The sequence below is a fragment of the Lacerta agilis genome, chromosome 6, assembly GCF_009819535.1.
Source record: "Lacerta agilis isolate rLacAgi1 chromosome 6, rLacAgi1.pri, whole genome shotgun sequence".
Taxonomy (NCBI): domain Eukaryota; kingdom Metazoa; phylum Chordata; class Lepidosauria; order Squamata; family Lacertidae; genus Lacerta; species Lacerta agilis.
In genome coordinates, this window is record NC_046317.1 from 35,432,716 (window position 1) to 35,448,709 (window position 15,994).

The window sequence follows — 15,994 nt, forward strand, 5'->3', positions numbered from 1 at the left end:
AATGTTCACAGAGGCAAGGGTTAAGTTATGACTCCAACTCGGGGGAGGGGAGGTACAAGCCAGTCCTCACGAGGAGGTTAGAAAAAGAGCGGGAAAAGCCTTTTGAGAGTTGCTGGTCAGGGGAGAAGCAGAGCTCAGAAGGTATCTGAACTGAATGACTCTGTGGAGTGATAGTTGAAGTTAAGAACTATTTATAAATACTGTTTGTGAATTCTTAATAAAAATGATAAAGACCAAGAGACGTTTGTGTGGTAATGTGAAGAGGAATCGACCAGCCCTGACATAGGGATCTCTAGGGGTCACAGTGGGGCACCAGCTAGAACGCGAGCCTTGGGAGCTGTCTGACAATACCAACTCCTGACAATAAACCTACAGTGCTGGACTGCATAGAATGAGGCAGGTTCATATGTTTCTACTGGCAAACTGTTTGCATGGTTGGTATCCTAAACCCAGGGAAAGAGGCAATGCTACACTTTCATCCAGATAATTTATGAGTGTACCTTGGACACTTTACCTGCTTTACCTGCTCGCTTGCAGTCCAGTGTGAAAGGTGTTATTACAGTCATACCTCTGGTTGCGAATGGGATCTGTTCCGGAGCCCCGTTCGTAACATAAGCAGTGCACAACCTGAAGCGCCGCTTCTGCGCATGTGTGAACCACCAAACCCGGAAATAACCCGTTCCGGTACTTCCGGGTTCGGCGCGTTCGCAACCCATGATGAACAACACGCAGCGTTCGTATCTAGAGGTATGACTGTACTGCTTAGCCTCCGAGTTAAACAATACTTAAGGGACAAATATGGGAGGATGGTAGCGGAGTGGGGTAGCCTTGTTGCAGGGGTGCTTCATTGGGACTGGCTTGTTTCTCTACAGAAAACCACAACCAGCGTGGACGGCCAAGCTGCACAGCACTGGAGGACTATGAGAGCGAGGGTGGAAGCATGATAAGCCAGACGGTTGCCATGGCTATTGCAGGAACCTCCGTCCCACAACTCACCCGTCCCAGCAGTTTTCTCCTAACGTCATCGGTACAGAGAAGTGTTCTTCCTCTAGAACGCCTGTGAACAGACAAATATGCATGTCCCATGTTTGCAAGGCTGCAAGAGTGGGTGGCAGTCCTGATCATGGAACAGATGGCACTACTCTCTCTCGGAACATAGAGAGTGGGTGGGAGGAGGTGACAGATAGATTGCGATGCAGCAAAATTATCTCTGTTCCTGGGAGATAGTGGTGTAATAATAAACTCTTTGGCTGCACATCAAGATTTTAAACCTCGCTTCTCCATTGTGAAACACATGGGGGGGGATGTATTTTTAGTTAAAATTCAGAGGACTTGCATTAGGTCTGCTCAATCAGTTTGAGTATCCCTAATTTTGGTGCCTACTGATGTCTATCCTGTGTGGATATTGTGTGCTCCTTTAGATGACACACACAAACACACACACACACACACACACACACACATACACAGATGAAACTCGAAAAATTAGAATATCGTGGAAAGATTAATTTCTTTCAGTAATTCAACTTAAAAGGTATAATTAATATATGAGATAGACTCATGACATGCAAAGCAAGATATGTCAAGCCTTTATTTGTCATAATTGTGATGATTATGGCGTACAGCTGGTTAAAACCCGAAATTAACAATTTCAACTTTGGGGTTTTAACCAGCTGTACGCCATAATCATCACAATTATAAGAAACAAAGGCTTTGACATATCTCGCTTTGCATGTCATGAGTCTATCTCATATATTAAACTCCAGTAACTAATGAAAACAATTGCTTACATAAATGGACTTTTCCACGATATTCTAATATTTCGAGTTTCACCTGTGTGTGTGTGTTTTACACTTCATTATTGCAAATCACTTCAGGATAGCAGTGTGAAGCAATGGTTACAATGTAGCAAGCTAACTAAACTATTTAATTAATTAATTTTTAAATGGATTTCTATTCCATTTTTAAATATATTTCTCAAGAAAGTAGATTATAGATAGATAGATAGATAGATAGATAGATAGATAGATAGATAGAATTGAAGTGATTTATAGTTCACAGTGATCCACTTCATGGCTATGCCAGGACTTAAAACCAGTGTAATAATTACAATAATTTTATTATTTATATAACTTGGCTTCCCCATAGAATATTAAAAGCACAATAAAACATACTACTACTACTACCACAACTACAAATAAATAAATAAATAAATAAATAAATAAATAAATAAATAAATAAATAAATAAAAAAAATTCAACCAGACTCCTTCCAGAAGAGTAGCTGGTTGAGTAATATTCCCAAACAGAAGAAGTGGTCTCGATTCTAACTGGTTCTTCCTGTGTCTTCAGACAAATAGGCAGCATTCAACATTTTCAGCCGAGTCAAGTCGGAACCTTCTGATCTGCCTCTTGTGGGTCCTGAAAAACGCTGATGAAAGTGTCCTACAAAAATGGTTCACGGACCTTTCTGTGCTGCAGCTTAATCGTTTACTGGATTTGCTCTATCTCTGTGTTTCTTGCTTCGAATACAAGGTATAGTAGCAGCGAGACAATTACGCTCACACGTTTTTCTGATAAGTGAAGTTTATATGTTTCCGATTGATGCGTGATCATGCACATGCTCGTCACTGCCAGCCTAGAAGTGGCAGGAAAATGGGGCAGGGCGAGGTAGGCTTATGCATGCTCCACCAACATGCGCGGGGGTCAGGAACAGCACCCTCACACAAAATGGTTGCCGCGTGAATTCAGAACCACACAACCATTACTCAGTTAAAAGTGGATCCCATCAGAAAGGGAAACTAAATTCCTGTTTTCGAGCTTCTGGAGTCTTTGCCCCTGCTTTGCTCAGCATACAATCCTTGGTTGGGATTGTACCCACTGAACATTCTTGAGAGCCAGTGAGTTAGTACCATCTCCTCCCTGTTTGCTTGGAATGGTCTTTCTCTGCTTTACTGAAGGAACAACTGATTGATTCACATTTCTCCATGATTCACAATTCTCTAATTAGCCAAGTATAGGCAAGAAAGCAAATGTGGGATGAATCAACACTACCAGTGCTATTTTTTTTTAGGAAAACGAGGTGCCGGAACTCACCATGAATGTTTCCCTCGTTCTTTTAGAATGACAGTGGCACCCATCCGAGAAGTTCTGAAACTGAGTTCCGGCAAGTTCCAACTGGAAAAAAAGCCCTGAACGCTAGAAATATATACGATTTTGTAGCAAGTTTAATTGCCTTAGCTTCCCCCAAAAGAAAGATTAAAAGTAGAATTTGTGGATACTGCGAATTCTGTGTTAGAGATAAGAAGCTGCCTTATAGAGTCGTACCTCCGCTTACATATCCCTCCGGTTACGTAAACTTTGGGATACGTAAGCAGCAAACCCGGATGTATATTTCCGGGTTTTTGCCACGTGTGTATGTGCAGAAGCGGTCCCTCTGGTCGCGGAAACCTCGGGATCCGAACAGAGCTCCAGAACAGATCCCATCCACAACCGGAGGTACCACTGTACTGCATTCTAAATAATTTGCTTTATTTGTATATTAGATTATAATGGGCTTTCTATGTTTTTAAAAACGGCTGACTCTTGTTTCATGTTCTATCCTCTTTCTTGTGAACTGTTCAGGGTAAGAAAGTGTTTGAAAGAATGAACAGCCTGACGTTTAAGAAGTCAAAAGACATGAGAGCCAAGCTTGAAGAGGCTATACTTGGCAGCATCGGGGCGAGGCAAGAAATGGTGCGGCGAAGCAGGGGACAGCTGGGTAAGTTGACGCTTTCCCCTGACAGAAGGGGCTGAAATGGTAAGCCCCCTTCATGCACTATGCTAAGGCGGCTCTGTGTGATGGATAGGGAGAGCGGCCGCAGTCCTGCTGCAAGCATTGACCTCTGCAGTGAGAAGGCAGGCCAAGCAAAGCAAATCTGCCTTGTGCAGGCTCAGGCTGAATGCCAGAAGGAGGCAGAGCTTGGATGTTGCTTCAGCAGCAGTCAGCCTCCGACTGAGTCCTGCATAGGAGCAGTGATTCAGTCCACTTTTCATGAAAGCTGCCCCATGCCAGCAGTCCTTGACTCTGACACAGCAGGGGAAACATTGGTTGTACTGGGCCCTCTGCAATGGAGCCCTCTGGAGTCAACGATGCAACATTCCTTGATACTGAGCTAGTCTTGAATTTATGAATAGTAAACTATCCTGAACTGCAAGAAGATCAAACCTATCCATTCTCAAAGAAATCAGCCCTGAGTACTCACTAGAAGGACAGATCCTGAAGTTGAGGCTCCAGTACTTTGGCCACCTCATGAGAAGAGAAGAATCCCTAGAAAAGACCCTGATGTTGGGAAAGATGGAGGGCACAAGGAGAAGGGGACGACAGAGGATGAGATGGTTGGACAGTGTTCTTGAAGCTACTAACATGAGTTTGGCCAAACTGCGAGAGGCAGTGAAGGATAGGCGTGCCTGGCGTACTCTGGTCCATGGGGTCACGAAGAGTCGGACACGACTGAACGACTGAACAACAACAACAACAACAACAAACTATCCTGATAGTGTTAATAAGATAGAACAAACCTCAGACTCGAGGGCCAAATATAGCTCTTCAAACCTGTATATTTGGCCCTCAAGACTCTCTCCAGGTGATGCCCCTTTCAGGACCCCGGCCCTCACTGACTGTACTCCACACCTCATTGAGTGTCCTTGCATTTTGATGGTTCCTCTTACTATTTGGATGGAGGTGTGTATGTGTAAAACCAGCGTCTCTCCTCCACATTTTGTGTGCGTGTGACTGAAATGTAGCCTAATGTACAAAGGGAAATGTTACATCTGTTGCCCAGCCCCCTTTTTTCTCAGGCCCCTGGTACGCCCCTGGTGTGTGGCCCCTGGAAGGGTGTTTATGGAGGAATGTAGCCCTCCAGTTGAAAAAGGTTTCCTTCTCCTGTTTTGGTAGATAGTGTTGATTTACTCACACGTTTGCTTGGAAGCTGGTTCATTTTGTATTGAAAGGATTAGTCAACACTGATGATAATTAATTTTGAAGTGCGATAATCATTTAATGTGAGGTTAAACCATTCCTTGTGTGCGAAGGGTGTAGTCATGATACCTCATTTAATTCGTCAAACACAGCAGTCATAGATAAAAAAAGAAGTTAAAAGCAATTTTTTAAAACCTTTGCTTGGCAGAAAGAAGTCCTTCCGGGAGTGCCTTTGGAAGTCAAGAGAACCTGAGATGGAGAAAGGATATGACTCACTGGCGACAGAACACGGAAAAACTTGACAAGTAATGCTACCTTACCCAAACATTTTAACGTTGGAATGGCCAAGATAGGGACTGCCTTGCTCCTTTGAAGCTTAGCAGGCCACAGTATGAGCAGGTCTGGACCTGAACTGAGAGAGGACTAACCTCATAAGAGTAGCACTATCACACACATGTGTTGTTTATTTAAAAGAAAAGGAGGTTGCAATCCTACACCCACTTCCCTGGTAGTAAGTGTCATTAAACTCAACGGGACTTGCTCCTGACTAGACTTGTATAGGATTGTGTTGTAAGGGGAAGATGACCTATGCACTGATAAAGACTGCTATAGGATGCTTTAAGTTGCAGCCAAGAGTAAGTAGGTGTAATTGCATACGTGCCATCGGTCACTTACTCCATTAGAGCATTCTGGAGTTCTCCAAGCTGACTCCTCTCCTACCCTAATCCATCACTTTGATTATTTTTCCCACATGTGCTGTGTTTTTAGAAGCCACAAACCAGCCAGGTACTGTAGCACTGGTGTACTGCTGTGTTTAATTCCCCCCGTTGTGCGTTTGTACTTTTGCTATTGCAATTCTGGCTTTTGGCGCTTGGCAGCAGCTTTGTATGCCTTCCTGTGACTTCAGTGGTTCCTTTTGTTGTATGAGTGCCTGCTGGGGTTTGAAGTGGTTGGGGTGGGGTGTTGGTTAGGTGTAGGACTTACGGTTGCAGCTTTGCTTGGCATGCTTTTTGTCTTTTAATAAGGCTCTGAGTGCAGGTTTTGTTTGTCTGAGGTGCTTTGCAGAAGGTCTGTGGGTTTGTTTGTTTTTTGCAACATGACTTGGCTGTGAAGTGTGAAGGTGTGTGTGTATATGCTGCTCCCATAGCGCTGGGCACGTCTGAACTTTGGTGTGAAAATTGCAGTTCCCTGACAGTCCAAAACGTTGCAAAAGAATTGTGTCTTTTTGATGTAGTCTTAATTTGGTCCGGGTAAAAAAAAAGCAGCCGAAATGCAAGAAGGTCACATGGTGTATAAACTGGAGGAAGGAACAACCTAGAGATCTGTAGAACTCCTTTTAAGAATTCTAGAGCACTCTCCTTTTCAAAAGCTTTGCAGCACAGACCAGGGCATTCACTGCCTTCTGTACAATTCACTTTTGCCTAGAACAGTGTGAGCGTATGGACAGTGCCCTTAATACAGATTTAGCCCTGGAGATGTTCATCCTTGTGCAAGATCTCAGTCCAGCCTGCTGATGCATCACCATGTTTTGGGCTCCTGGACAGCTTTCTCCTTTTCTGCCAAAGGCTCTGTCTGGCTCAGAAATAAATGTGGTAAAATATGGGAAAGGCATGACTCAGTGGTAATGCATATGCTTTGCATGTAGTAAGGTCCCAGGTACAAGCCCTGCCATCTCCAGGCTCTACAGAAGCTTTCTCTTCATGCAAGGACTGCAATAGAAGTTGCCCTTGCGCGTGCGCGCGCACACACACACACACACACACACATCCCACACAGAACTGGAGGGGAGGAGGAGCTTGATGCTCCTAGTAGGATTTTTAGCAGGCAGCTAGTATTGACAGAATGAATTATTATTATTAGTTTATTATCATTCCCTGCCCATTTGGTTGGGTGGCCCCAGCCACTCTGGGCAGCTTCCAACACATACTTCAATGGAAGTCAAGTGGAATAATTAGGACTAAATTCCACTTTTTCAGCAATGTCCCCCCCCACACACACACACTGCACCAGTAAAAATGATGTTAGTTGGTCTGTTGCTAGCAGTGCATATTGTCTGCTCCAGATTGGTGCATACGGTAGCATGTACTGCTACCATTTATGACAGATCATTGCTGGCTTTTGGGAAGCATTATGGTGCAGTATAGCACAGCAGGACATCAGCAGGACGTTTCATACATCACATATAGACATTTCCACTGGTACCTACTACCTAGTAATGTTGGCCAGAAATTTATTCTCTTAGCGCCACCATGTGTTCACATTATAAAGTGCCATGCTGTCTTCACTGATGTAAAGATGAATAAAAAGATACTCATTTTCTTCAGTGTAGCCCTAGTTCTCCTTACCAAACTGTGTTTCTGCTGCACACTTTGTAATTTTGATCCTTTGGCTTTCATGAAGAAACTGTGGGCACCATTTGGCTAAGCAGGGAAAGAACCCATAATTTTATGAAAGGGAGGATATATACAAATCATGTTAGTTAGGGTTAAAAGAACTACTTCAGTTGCGCAAACTCAGACATGTCCAGGAGGAGCCACAGATCAGCGATAGTGCACATATTTTGCCTGGAAGAAAGTCCCTGGTTATATTCTTGGTTTCTTGAGAGAAGAGGGCTTCCTGAGACCTGGTCTCAGTTTGTCCATCCAGTGGGCTAGTTTTCTTTGAAGAGCAGCCCCATTCCACATCACAAAATGCTGTTGAAAGTCTCTTCTTTTTTAGTAGGCTTTTGCCTCATGCCACAGTAGGGACCCAAGCAACCTTCTGAATAGAAGATTTGGGGAGAACATAATTTCCTACAAACTCAGCAAGTGCAACAATCCCACTGAAAAATTTTAACAGTGCCGTGGTTTCAGTTTATCTTCAGGCTTCTCATCAGATTCCTGTAAAATACAAACACACACACACATATATATTTCTGACACCCACACTATCTCAGCTGTTAAAGTAACATCTCTTTAAACAAGTGATGGGGAAACTGTGGTCCTTCGTATGTCAGTGGATCCCAACTCCCATTGGATTCGGCCACTATGACTAACAGTTAGGGATGATGGGAGTTGTAGTCCAACAACATTGGGAGTGCCATGGGTCCCTCACAGCTGTTTTTTCTCTCACTGTACTCCAAGCTTATCAATAACATGCTAATGTGGTTTCCCTTTTTCCCTTTATCTTTTATTACTCTGTGTGCTCCTTATTCTGTTGCAAGCATTATTAGCTTTATTACATCTTAAAGTTCATGTAAGCCATTGGTCCATCCAGCCCAGTAATATCTGCTTTGATTGGCGGTGGATCTCTAGGATCACAGGCAGGGGCCCTTGACCATTGGCCATGCTGCCTGGGCTCTGATAGGAGCTGGAGTCTGCTTTAGCTGGTGATGCCAGGTTTTGAGCCTGTTTTTGGTGGTTCCCACTGCTAAAGTGTTATGTTAGAGCATGATGATTATCTGATAAGCAATCTTATTTATCCAGCTGCAACAAAAAAGTTTCTTTTCCTTGCTTCTCTAAAGAAAATTTATGTGTAATGCTTTTTTAGATCACGGGCTGAGATAGAACACGAGGCTCTTATCGATGGCAACTTGGCAACCGAAGCAAATCTGATCATTTTGGATACTTTGGAGATAGTAGTCCAGGTGAGGATGATAAAAGGCCATTTTACAACCTTCCCATTGCTCTGAATGCCTGAAGAACGGATAGTAGGCAGGACTAGCAGTGCCCCCTGTAGAAAGTGTATTCTGAAATGGCCATTCTCTCTCCATTGCACATGTTCGCAGTGCTTCCATTTGCTGTGGCCTCTGTCCGCAACAGCCCTAAAGTTGTCTTCCCTGCCTCTCTTTTTCCCATTGTCTTTGGTTACAGACGGTCTCTGTGACCGAGTCCAAGGAAAGCATTCTCGGCGGAGTGCTGAAGGTTCTTTTACACAGCATGGCTTGCAACCAGAGCGCTCTTTACCTGCAGCATTGCTTTGCTACGCAGAGGGCCTTGGTGTCAAAGGTGAGTGTCCTGAGGGTGGGAGGGCAGCACGGAGTTAGAATTTCACTTCAGTATTCAGCTTGTTTTCTGATTGGAAAGTGTTGGACCTCCACAGTGGTGGCCGGGAAACTGCGGCTGATGATAGCCTCCTTTACTGGGAGCGGGCGCGCAACTGGGTCAAGTTGAGCCCATGATGATTGTGGTGCAATTAATTTAACATTGTGTTGGCGTTTGGGGTGCAGCCACGACTGCTGAATGCTTGTCTCTTGCGCTGTCCTTCTAGTTCCCAGAACTGCTCTTTGAAGAGGAGACGGAGCAGTGTGCTGACCTATGCCTCCGACTCCTGCGCCACTGTAGCAGTAGCATCGGCACCATACGCTCGCATGCCAGCGCCTCCCTGTACCTCCTCATGAGGCAGAACTTTGAGATTGGGAATGTAAGTAAAGCACAGGAGCAGGAAAGCCCTTTCGCAGCCGAAGGGCCACATTTTCTTCTGGGCAGCATTTTGAGGGCCGCATGCCAGTGGTGGGCAGGGCGAGAGGCAAAAGTGGGTGGAGCAACGAATCTAAATTTTAGATTTGTACAGTAGGCTAGCTTTTGCACACACTTGCACACCCCTTTCTGTCCTCCATCCAGACACAAGGACACATTCCATCCAAGTCAAAATACGCAGGGGGTGATGCAGGGCCAGTGAGGGCCTGGGGAGAGTTTGGAGGACCAGATAGAGAGGGCTGGAGGTCCGCATTGTGGCCTCAGGCCTGAAGATACCCACCCCTCGTATAGTGTTTCTGCAAGCATGGGGTGCTATGCCTATCCAAACTGGCGCAAGAGAGGACAAATGAGGAACACTGATTTTTTGAGGGAGATATATTTTATTTTATTTTTATTTTTTTTAAAGGTTTTTTATTATTTTCCAATAAACAAAGTAAGAAAAACAACATTACGCAGACATAAACACAATAGAAACATAATACATGATAAACAATAAACAAAATAGAAAATAACAAACAAACAAAGAAAAATCACATACAAACCTTACTCAACACCTATCTTTGTTTTTTCTCTTGTCTTTAACTTCAGGGGACTTCCCCTGTTCCCTCCACTGCCTTTAAAATCATATATATTCTTTAGGTAGCTTTGTTTCTTTTTCAATTAACCTTTACCAACTCTCTTAATAATCTTTAAATTTACTTATCCAATATAAATCTTCCCTTATATTCTATATCTTAAAAAAAACTTATATCCTTAAATCATTCACATCCCCAATTTCTTCTAAGCAATTATATCTTTCATTAATCTGCTAAAGCCATTTCTTCTAATTAATTCTGCTCAAATACTCAAACATTCAATTTTACACATTTAAGTAAGTAGTCCTTAAATTTCTTCCAATCTTGCGACACCGTCTCCTCCCTCTGGTCTCGGATTCTTGCGGTCAGTTCAGCGAGTTCCATATAGTCCATTAACTTCATCTGCCATTCTTCCACTGTTGGAATCTCTTCACCCTTCCAGGTTCTTGCCAATAAAATTCTAGCCGCTGTTGTGGCATACATAAAAAATACTCTATCCTGACTGGGAATCTCTTCATTGGTCATGCTCAAAAGGAATGCCTCTGGTTTCTTACTAAAGGTAACTTTCATTACCTTTTTAAGCTCATTATAAATCTTATCCCAGAAAGCATTTACTCCTGGACATGTCCACCACATATGAAAAAGGTACCTTTCGTAGACTTACATTTCCAACACACATCAGACATTTTAGAATTCATCTTGGCTATCTTAACTGGTGTTAGATACCATCTGTATAACATTTTCATTATGTTTTCTCTTAAACTATTACAAGTGGTAAATTTGATACCTTTCTGCCACAATCTCTCCCAGTCATCCATCATAATATTATGTCCCACATCTTTCGCCCAATCTATCATTTTCGATTTAACCAGTTCGTCTTTCGTATGCCACTCTAGCAACAAATTATACATCTTGGAAAGGTTTTTAGAGTTCGATTCTATCAGTTCTGTTTCCAGTTTTGATTTTTCCATTTGAAAACCAATTTTCTTGTGTAATTTATTGAGGGACATATATTTTAAATGGGAATAGTCACACATGGGCCAAAGGGCTTGTGTCGTCTTTAAAGGAGAACACTATTCTGGAGTTAAACAACTCAGCCATAAGTTAACCATATTGATGGATGGATGGAGTTCTGACCAGACCCCTTCAGGAAAATCAAACATGTTTGCTGTACTTTTGGTTTGGGACTGTGATGCCTATTAAGCTGGTGTTGTCACCTGACGTTATTGGCGCAGTAACAATTTTTTGTTTGTTTGTTTGTTTCAGAACTTTGCCAGAGTGAAAATGCAGGTGACCATGTCACTCTCATCTTTAGTAGGAACATCTCAGAATTTTAATGAGGAGTTTCTGAGACGTTCTCTGAAAACCATTTTGACCTATGCTGAAGAGGACCTGGAACTAAGGGAAACAACATTCCCTGATCAGGTTAGGAGGAATAGTACTTGACATAGATAAGTATGGGTTATTTTATTTCCTTATGACCCACAATTTTCAGCTTACTTGCTTTTAGATTCAATAGGATGTTGAATTTCTGATGATGCAAAACCTGAATGTGAACATGGAGTGATACATGAAAATGTAATCAGATTTGGGGGGGGGGGGGCTTCAAGGCCCATAATCCTTGTATTGTATTGTGTTGTACTCTGCACCACTCTGAAATCCAATCTGATGAAGTTGGTCTAAAAATGTCTCACATAAAATAAAATAAAAAATAGATAATTGAGTTAAGGTTCTAAACCAGACTTGATTAAATGGTGAAATGAACCCCCCCCCCCCCAAAATGAAGTCTTACTGGACATTTCTAAGAAACTGCTCATCCACTCAAATAATTCAGTCCAACTTTGCTGGATGAATGAATAAGAACACAGAATTAACAAATATTGACTGGCGGCGAATGCAAAATAGAAATACTGGAGGGAAACATGAAGTCTCCCTGGCAGGATTCATTTAAAAAAAACAAAAAAAATGGCAAGCAGTTTTTGCATTTGAATTCCTGTCATGAAAATTTGAAGTAACCAACAAATACTTGTTTTGCACAGAATATTTGTTTCAGATACTTTTCCTGCCCTCTCCATTTCAGGTCCAAGATCTTGTGTTCAACCTCCATATGATCCTGTCTGATACAGTTAAGATGAAGGAGCACCAAGAAGACCCAGAGATGCTGGTGGACTTGATGTACAGGTACAGTTTTACTGGATATTCTGCTGCCTAAAGAAAATGTGAGTAAGTAAACGTACACTGATGTGACTCTCCTGGGTTTTTGAAAACTAGAATTGCCAAGGGATACCAGAATTCCCCAGACCTACGACTCACCTGGCTACAGAACATGGCTGGGAAACACTCAGAGAGAAGCAATCACGCAGAATCTGCACAGTGTTTGGTCCACTCTGCAGGGCTCGTTGCTGAATACTTGAGCATGCTTGAGGATCGGAAATATCTCCCCGTAGGATGTGTTACATTTCAGGTAATGCTGTTTGTTTACAAAACTGCACAGCTGGGCTTCTTGCCTTTCCACAAAGCAATGATGTAAGCTCCCCCCCCCCAAAAAAAAACATAGCGTTGTTTATATTAAAAGAACATTTTCCAAAAATCCATGTGATATAATTGCATTGCTCCACTTTGGCTGCTGGTACAATACATTGGAGGTACATTAGCTAAAAGCTCTTTCTATTATTAATTCTGGCCATGTACAAAGGAATTTGCCATACTTGCTTAAAGGTAAAGGGACCCCTGACCATTAGGTCCAGTCGCAGACAACTCTGGGGTTGCGGCGCTCATCTCGTGTTACTGGCCGAGGGAGCCGGCGTACAGCTTCCGGGTCATGTGGCCAGCATGACAAAGCCGCTTCTGGCGAACCAGAGCAGTGCACAGAAAAACCATTTACCTTCCTGCCAGAGCGGTACCTATTTATCTACTTGCACTTTTGACGTGCTTTCGAACTGCTAGGTGGGCAGGAGTTGGGACCGAGCAATAGGAGCTCACCCCATTGCGGGGATTCGAACCGCTGACCTTCTGATCAGCAAGCCCTAGGCTCTGTGATTTAACCCACAGTGCCACCTGCATCCCTCCTACTTGCTTACTTGCCCAATAATTCCTAAAGTAAGAATTATCCTCAAAGAGGATGGGTCTTTGGTACAGTGGCTCCCCCCCCCCAAAAAAAGAACATCTTGTGGGTAAACATATATTTCAAATTAACATTCTGCATAGCAAAAACAAAAAGCTAAAGTTTAATTACACGTTACTATGTTTCATTAGAGTAGGACTTCGGCAGAATGGAAGCTACTTTGGTTTCAGACTTTGCAGCGGAGCATTGCCTGAACCTGGTGACGAATGAATTTTAAATAGTTGTTTTTTCAGTGTTTCTGCAACTGTAACTGCTGAAAGTAAACGTTATATATTTCCTCAGAACATCTCCTCAAACGTCCTGGAAGAATCTGCAGTTTCTGATGATGTCGTATCGCCAGATGAAGAAGGAATATGCTCTGGAAAGTATTTTACTGAAGCAGGTCTGGTTGGATTGCTGGAGCAAGCTGCAGCCTCTTTCTCCATGGTAGAAGAGTTTAATACATGTATTTAGTACAGTACTCCCTTATGGTTGCATAGTACAGTGTTTTTCAACCACTATATTGACTATATATAAAGTAATTTTTCCATTTTTCCCACGGCACACCAGGCAACATCTCGCGGCACACTAGTGTGCCGCGGTACAGTGCTTTTCAACCACTGTTCCGCGGCACACTAGTGTGCCGCGAGATGTTGCCTGGTGTGCCGTGGGAAAAATGGAAAAATTACTTTATATATAGTCAATATAGGCACAGAGTTAAATTTTTTAACATTTTCTAATGGTGGTGTGCCTCGTAATTTTTTTCATGAAACAAGTGTGCCTTTGCCCAAAAAAGGTTGAAAAACACTGGCATAGTATATACAATCAGTGCCCTGCATTGGGGTGAGGAACCACAGGCCTGAGGGCCAAATGCAGGCCTCTGGATTCTCCCCAGGCCACGCCCGTTATCATGCCGTGGCCCCTCCCCCTGGACTCCACCTCTCACCTGCTCTGCTTGGCATTCTTCTCAAGTGTTCTTGAGCTGTGATAAAGCCTCTTGTTTGTTTGAATGGAGAGAGAGGGAGGGATGTGGACATAGAAACCTCTGGCTTGAATACACTGGGCGCAACTCAAATGCACGATCCAAAGTATAGAAGCTTCAGTATTTGCATTTCAGCTGCTTAGCTGCACTGAATTCAGTTGTTTAAGTGGCAGCAGCATTGCCTCAAGTTGCTTGTGAACCAGCCCACATATTTTGTGCCATTGTGATCATGGCTGAGCTGGTTCTCCAACATGCTGTGCTAAGTCATGATCCAATTGGAATGTGCATTCAGAAGTTGCTATGAAACCTTGTTCAGCGCTACAGTTCCTCAAATTTCTGTGTCATCAAGGTTGGCCTTTACCATGTAGTTTTAGGAAGCTTCTGTCTCTGGATTGGAACACAGTTTTATATAATCTTTAAAAAGGCTCTCATTCCATGGGCTGGAGCAAACATGCTGGCATCCCAGCACAGCTGCTACATAGGCTGTTAGCTGCTTCCTTCATACATGGACCAGCGCATGAGCCGGCAGTCTTATATCAGTGTTCATCAAGTTAAATTGGCCTTTGATGCACGGAGTCTTGCAAACTTTTGGCAAAATGTACATTTGCACAGGTCTAACACATGACTAATACTTATATCATGCATTACTTATTCCACATCAGTAACCAAATAATCCCAAGCAAGTGTTTTAATTTCATTATTGTAATATAAGCATTTTAATAACATATTGTACTCAGGCTGCTGCATGTCTGGTTTTTTTTTTTTTTTTTTGATGAATTGATAGAACTGCCTGACATTGACACTGTTTTGTAGGCTGGCATGTACGAAGCAGTCAACGAGGTTTACAAAATCCTCATTCCAATTCATGAAGCTAACAGAGATGCCAAGAAGCTAGCCACAATTCACGGTAAACTCCAGGAAGCATTCACCAAAATAGTTCATCAGGTAATGACTTGGGCTCTTGCTTACAGCGCGGAGATCCTTAAAAGTATTTGTGTCATTTCCCCTTCAAGTTACATTGAAACCTCAATGGCAGCTAATTTCCAGGTCACCAAAGCATTCAAAATATGGAGACCTTGTGGACAATATTGCAAAGTGTAAAAAAAACAGCAAAACTTGGAAAAGAGAGCAGTCAGATCAGTCCTAATTTTTCCAGAGCCTTTCACCTAAGTCAAGTCCCTATCATGTAGTGTACTACAAATTCATTCCCTACTTGTGTTTTCCAGGCTAGAGACTGACTTCACAACATGTGAAAGTGTAGTTAAGGTGTTTTTATACTGCAGTCCTGTTTACTCCCATTGAGTTATTTAGCTGTAAGTAAGCAGGTATAAGATTGCAGCCCAAAGCTATATATAGCTGGACAGCCTGGGGATTTAATTTTACTCTTTTGCATTTTGAGCTACCTGTTTGGCAGGTGTCTCTTTTTTGGTGCTGCAACATCTCTCTGCTTGTGCAAACCGTGACCTGCATTGTAGAGGCTGTGTAGTGATGGATGATCCTACTTTTGGGTGTGGAGAAGTGGGCTGGAAGTGTCACTGAAAGATGGCTCCATGGGCCAAGAGAAGAGCCCAGTGGAGGCATTAAAGCTCCCATGTTCATCAAGAAGGGAAGAAAAAGTGAGGCTGCTGCAAGCAGCGCTCTCCCATCTCACACACTCCAGTCTGTGCCCTACCATGTTGTCTGCATCTACAGCACGAATGTTGGGGTGGGACGGGGTTTCCGCATGTATAGCTATAGAGACGAAGGACCCCTCTCTACAGACATTCATGCAGCACACCGGGATACCGAGAGAAGAGCATGTGACTCAATGCGGTCTGGCTTCTTCCATGTTGATGAACGCAACAGCTAAATTTTCTGTGGTGTGGGGGGGGGGGCCAAAACAAGGGCAAGTTGACCCCACAGCAGCTGGGATAAGATT

General features: G+C 43.1%; 1 protein-coding gene across 10 annotated transcripts in view; it reads left to right on the forward strand.

The window, feature by feature from the left end:
• DOCK7 (dedicator of cytokinesis 7) overlaps nt 1-15,994 on the forward strand; it is a 118,602-nt gene that overhangs the window by 85,135 nt on the left and 17,473 nt on the right. For 5 of the 10 annotated variants that reach the window (XM_033151918.1, XM_033151919.1, XM_033151920.1 and 2 more), the window contains 13 exons: nt 873-1,027; nt 2,352-2,534; nt 3,624-3,759; nt 5,168-5,264; nt 5,728-5,745; nt 8,488-8,584; nt 8,811-8,945; nt 9,208-9,360; nt 11,258-11,416; nt 12,072-12,172; nt 12,263-12,455; nt 13,398-13,541; nt 14,890-15,021. In XM_033151918.1, coding sequence (XP_033007809.1) covers nt 873-1,027; nt 2,352-2,534; nt 3,624-3,759; nt 5,168-5,264; nt 5,728-5,745; nt 8,488-8,584; nt 8,811-8,945; nt 9,208-9,360; nt 11,258-11,416; nt 12,072-12,172; nt 12,263-12,455; nt 13,398-13,541; nt 14,890-15,021 — 1,703 coding nt within the window. The remainder of the gene's footprint in view (nt 1-872; nt 1,028-2,351; nt 2,535-3,623; nt 3,760-5,167; nt 5,265-5,727; nt 5,746-8,487; nt 8,585-8,810; nt 8,946-9,207; nt 9,361-11,257; nt 11,417-12,071; nt 12,173-12,262; nt 12,456-13,397; nt 13,542-14,889; nt 15,022-15,994) is intronic. The other 5 variants (XM_033151921.1, XM_033151922.1, XM_033151923.1 and 2 more) reach the window with 1 other exon arrangement.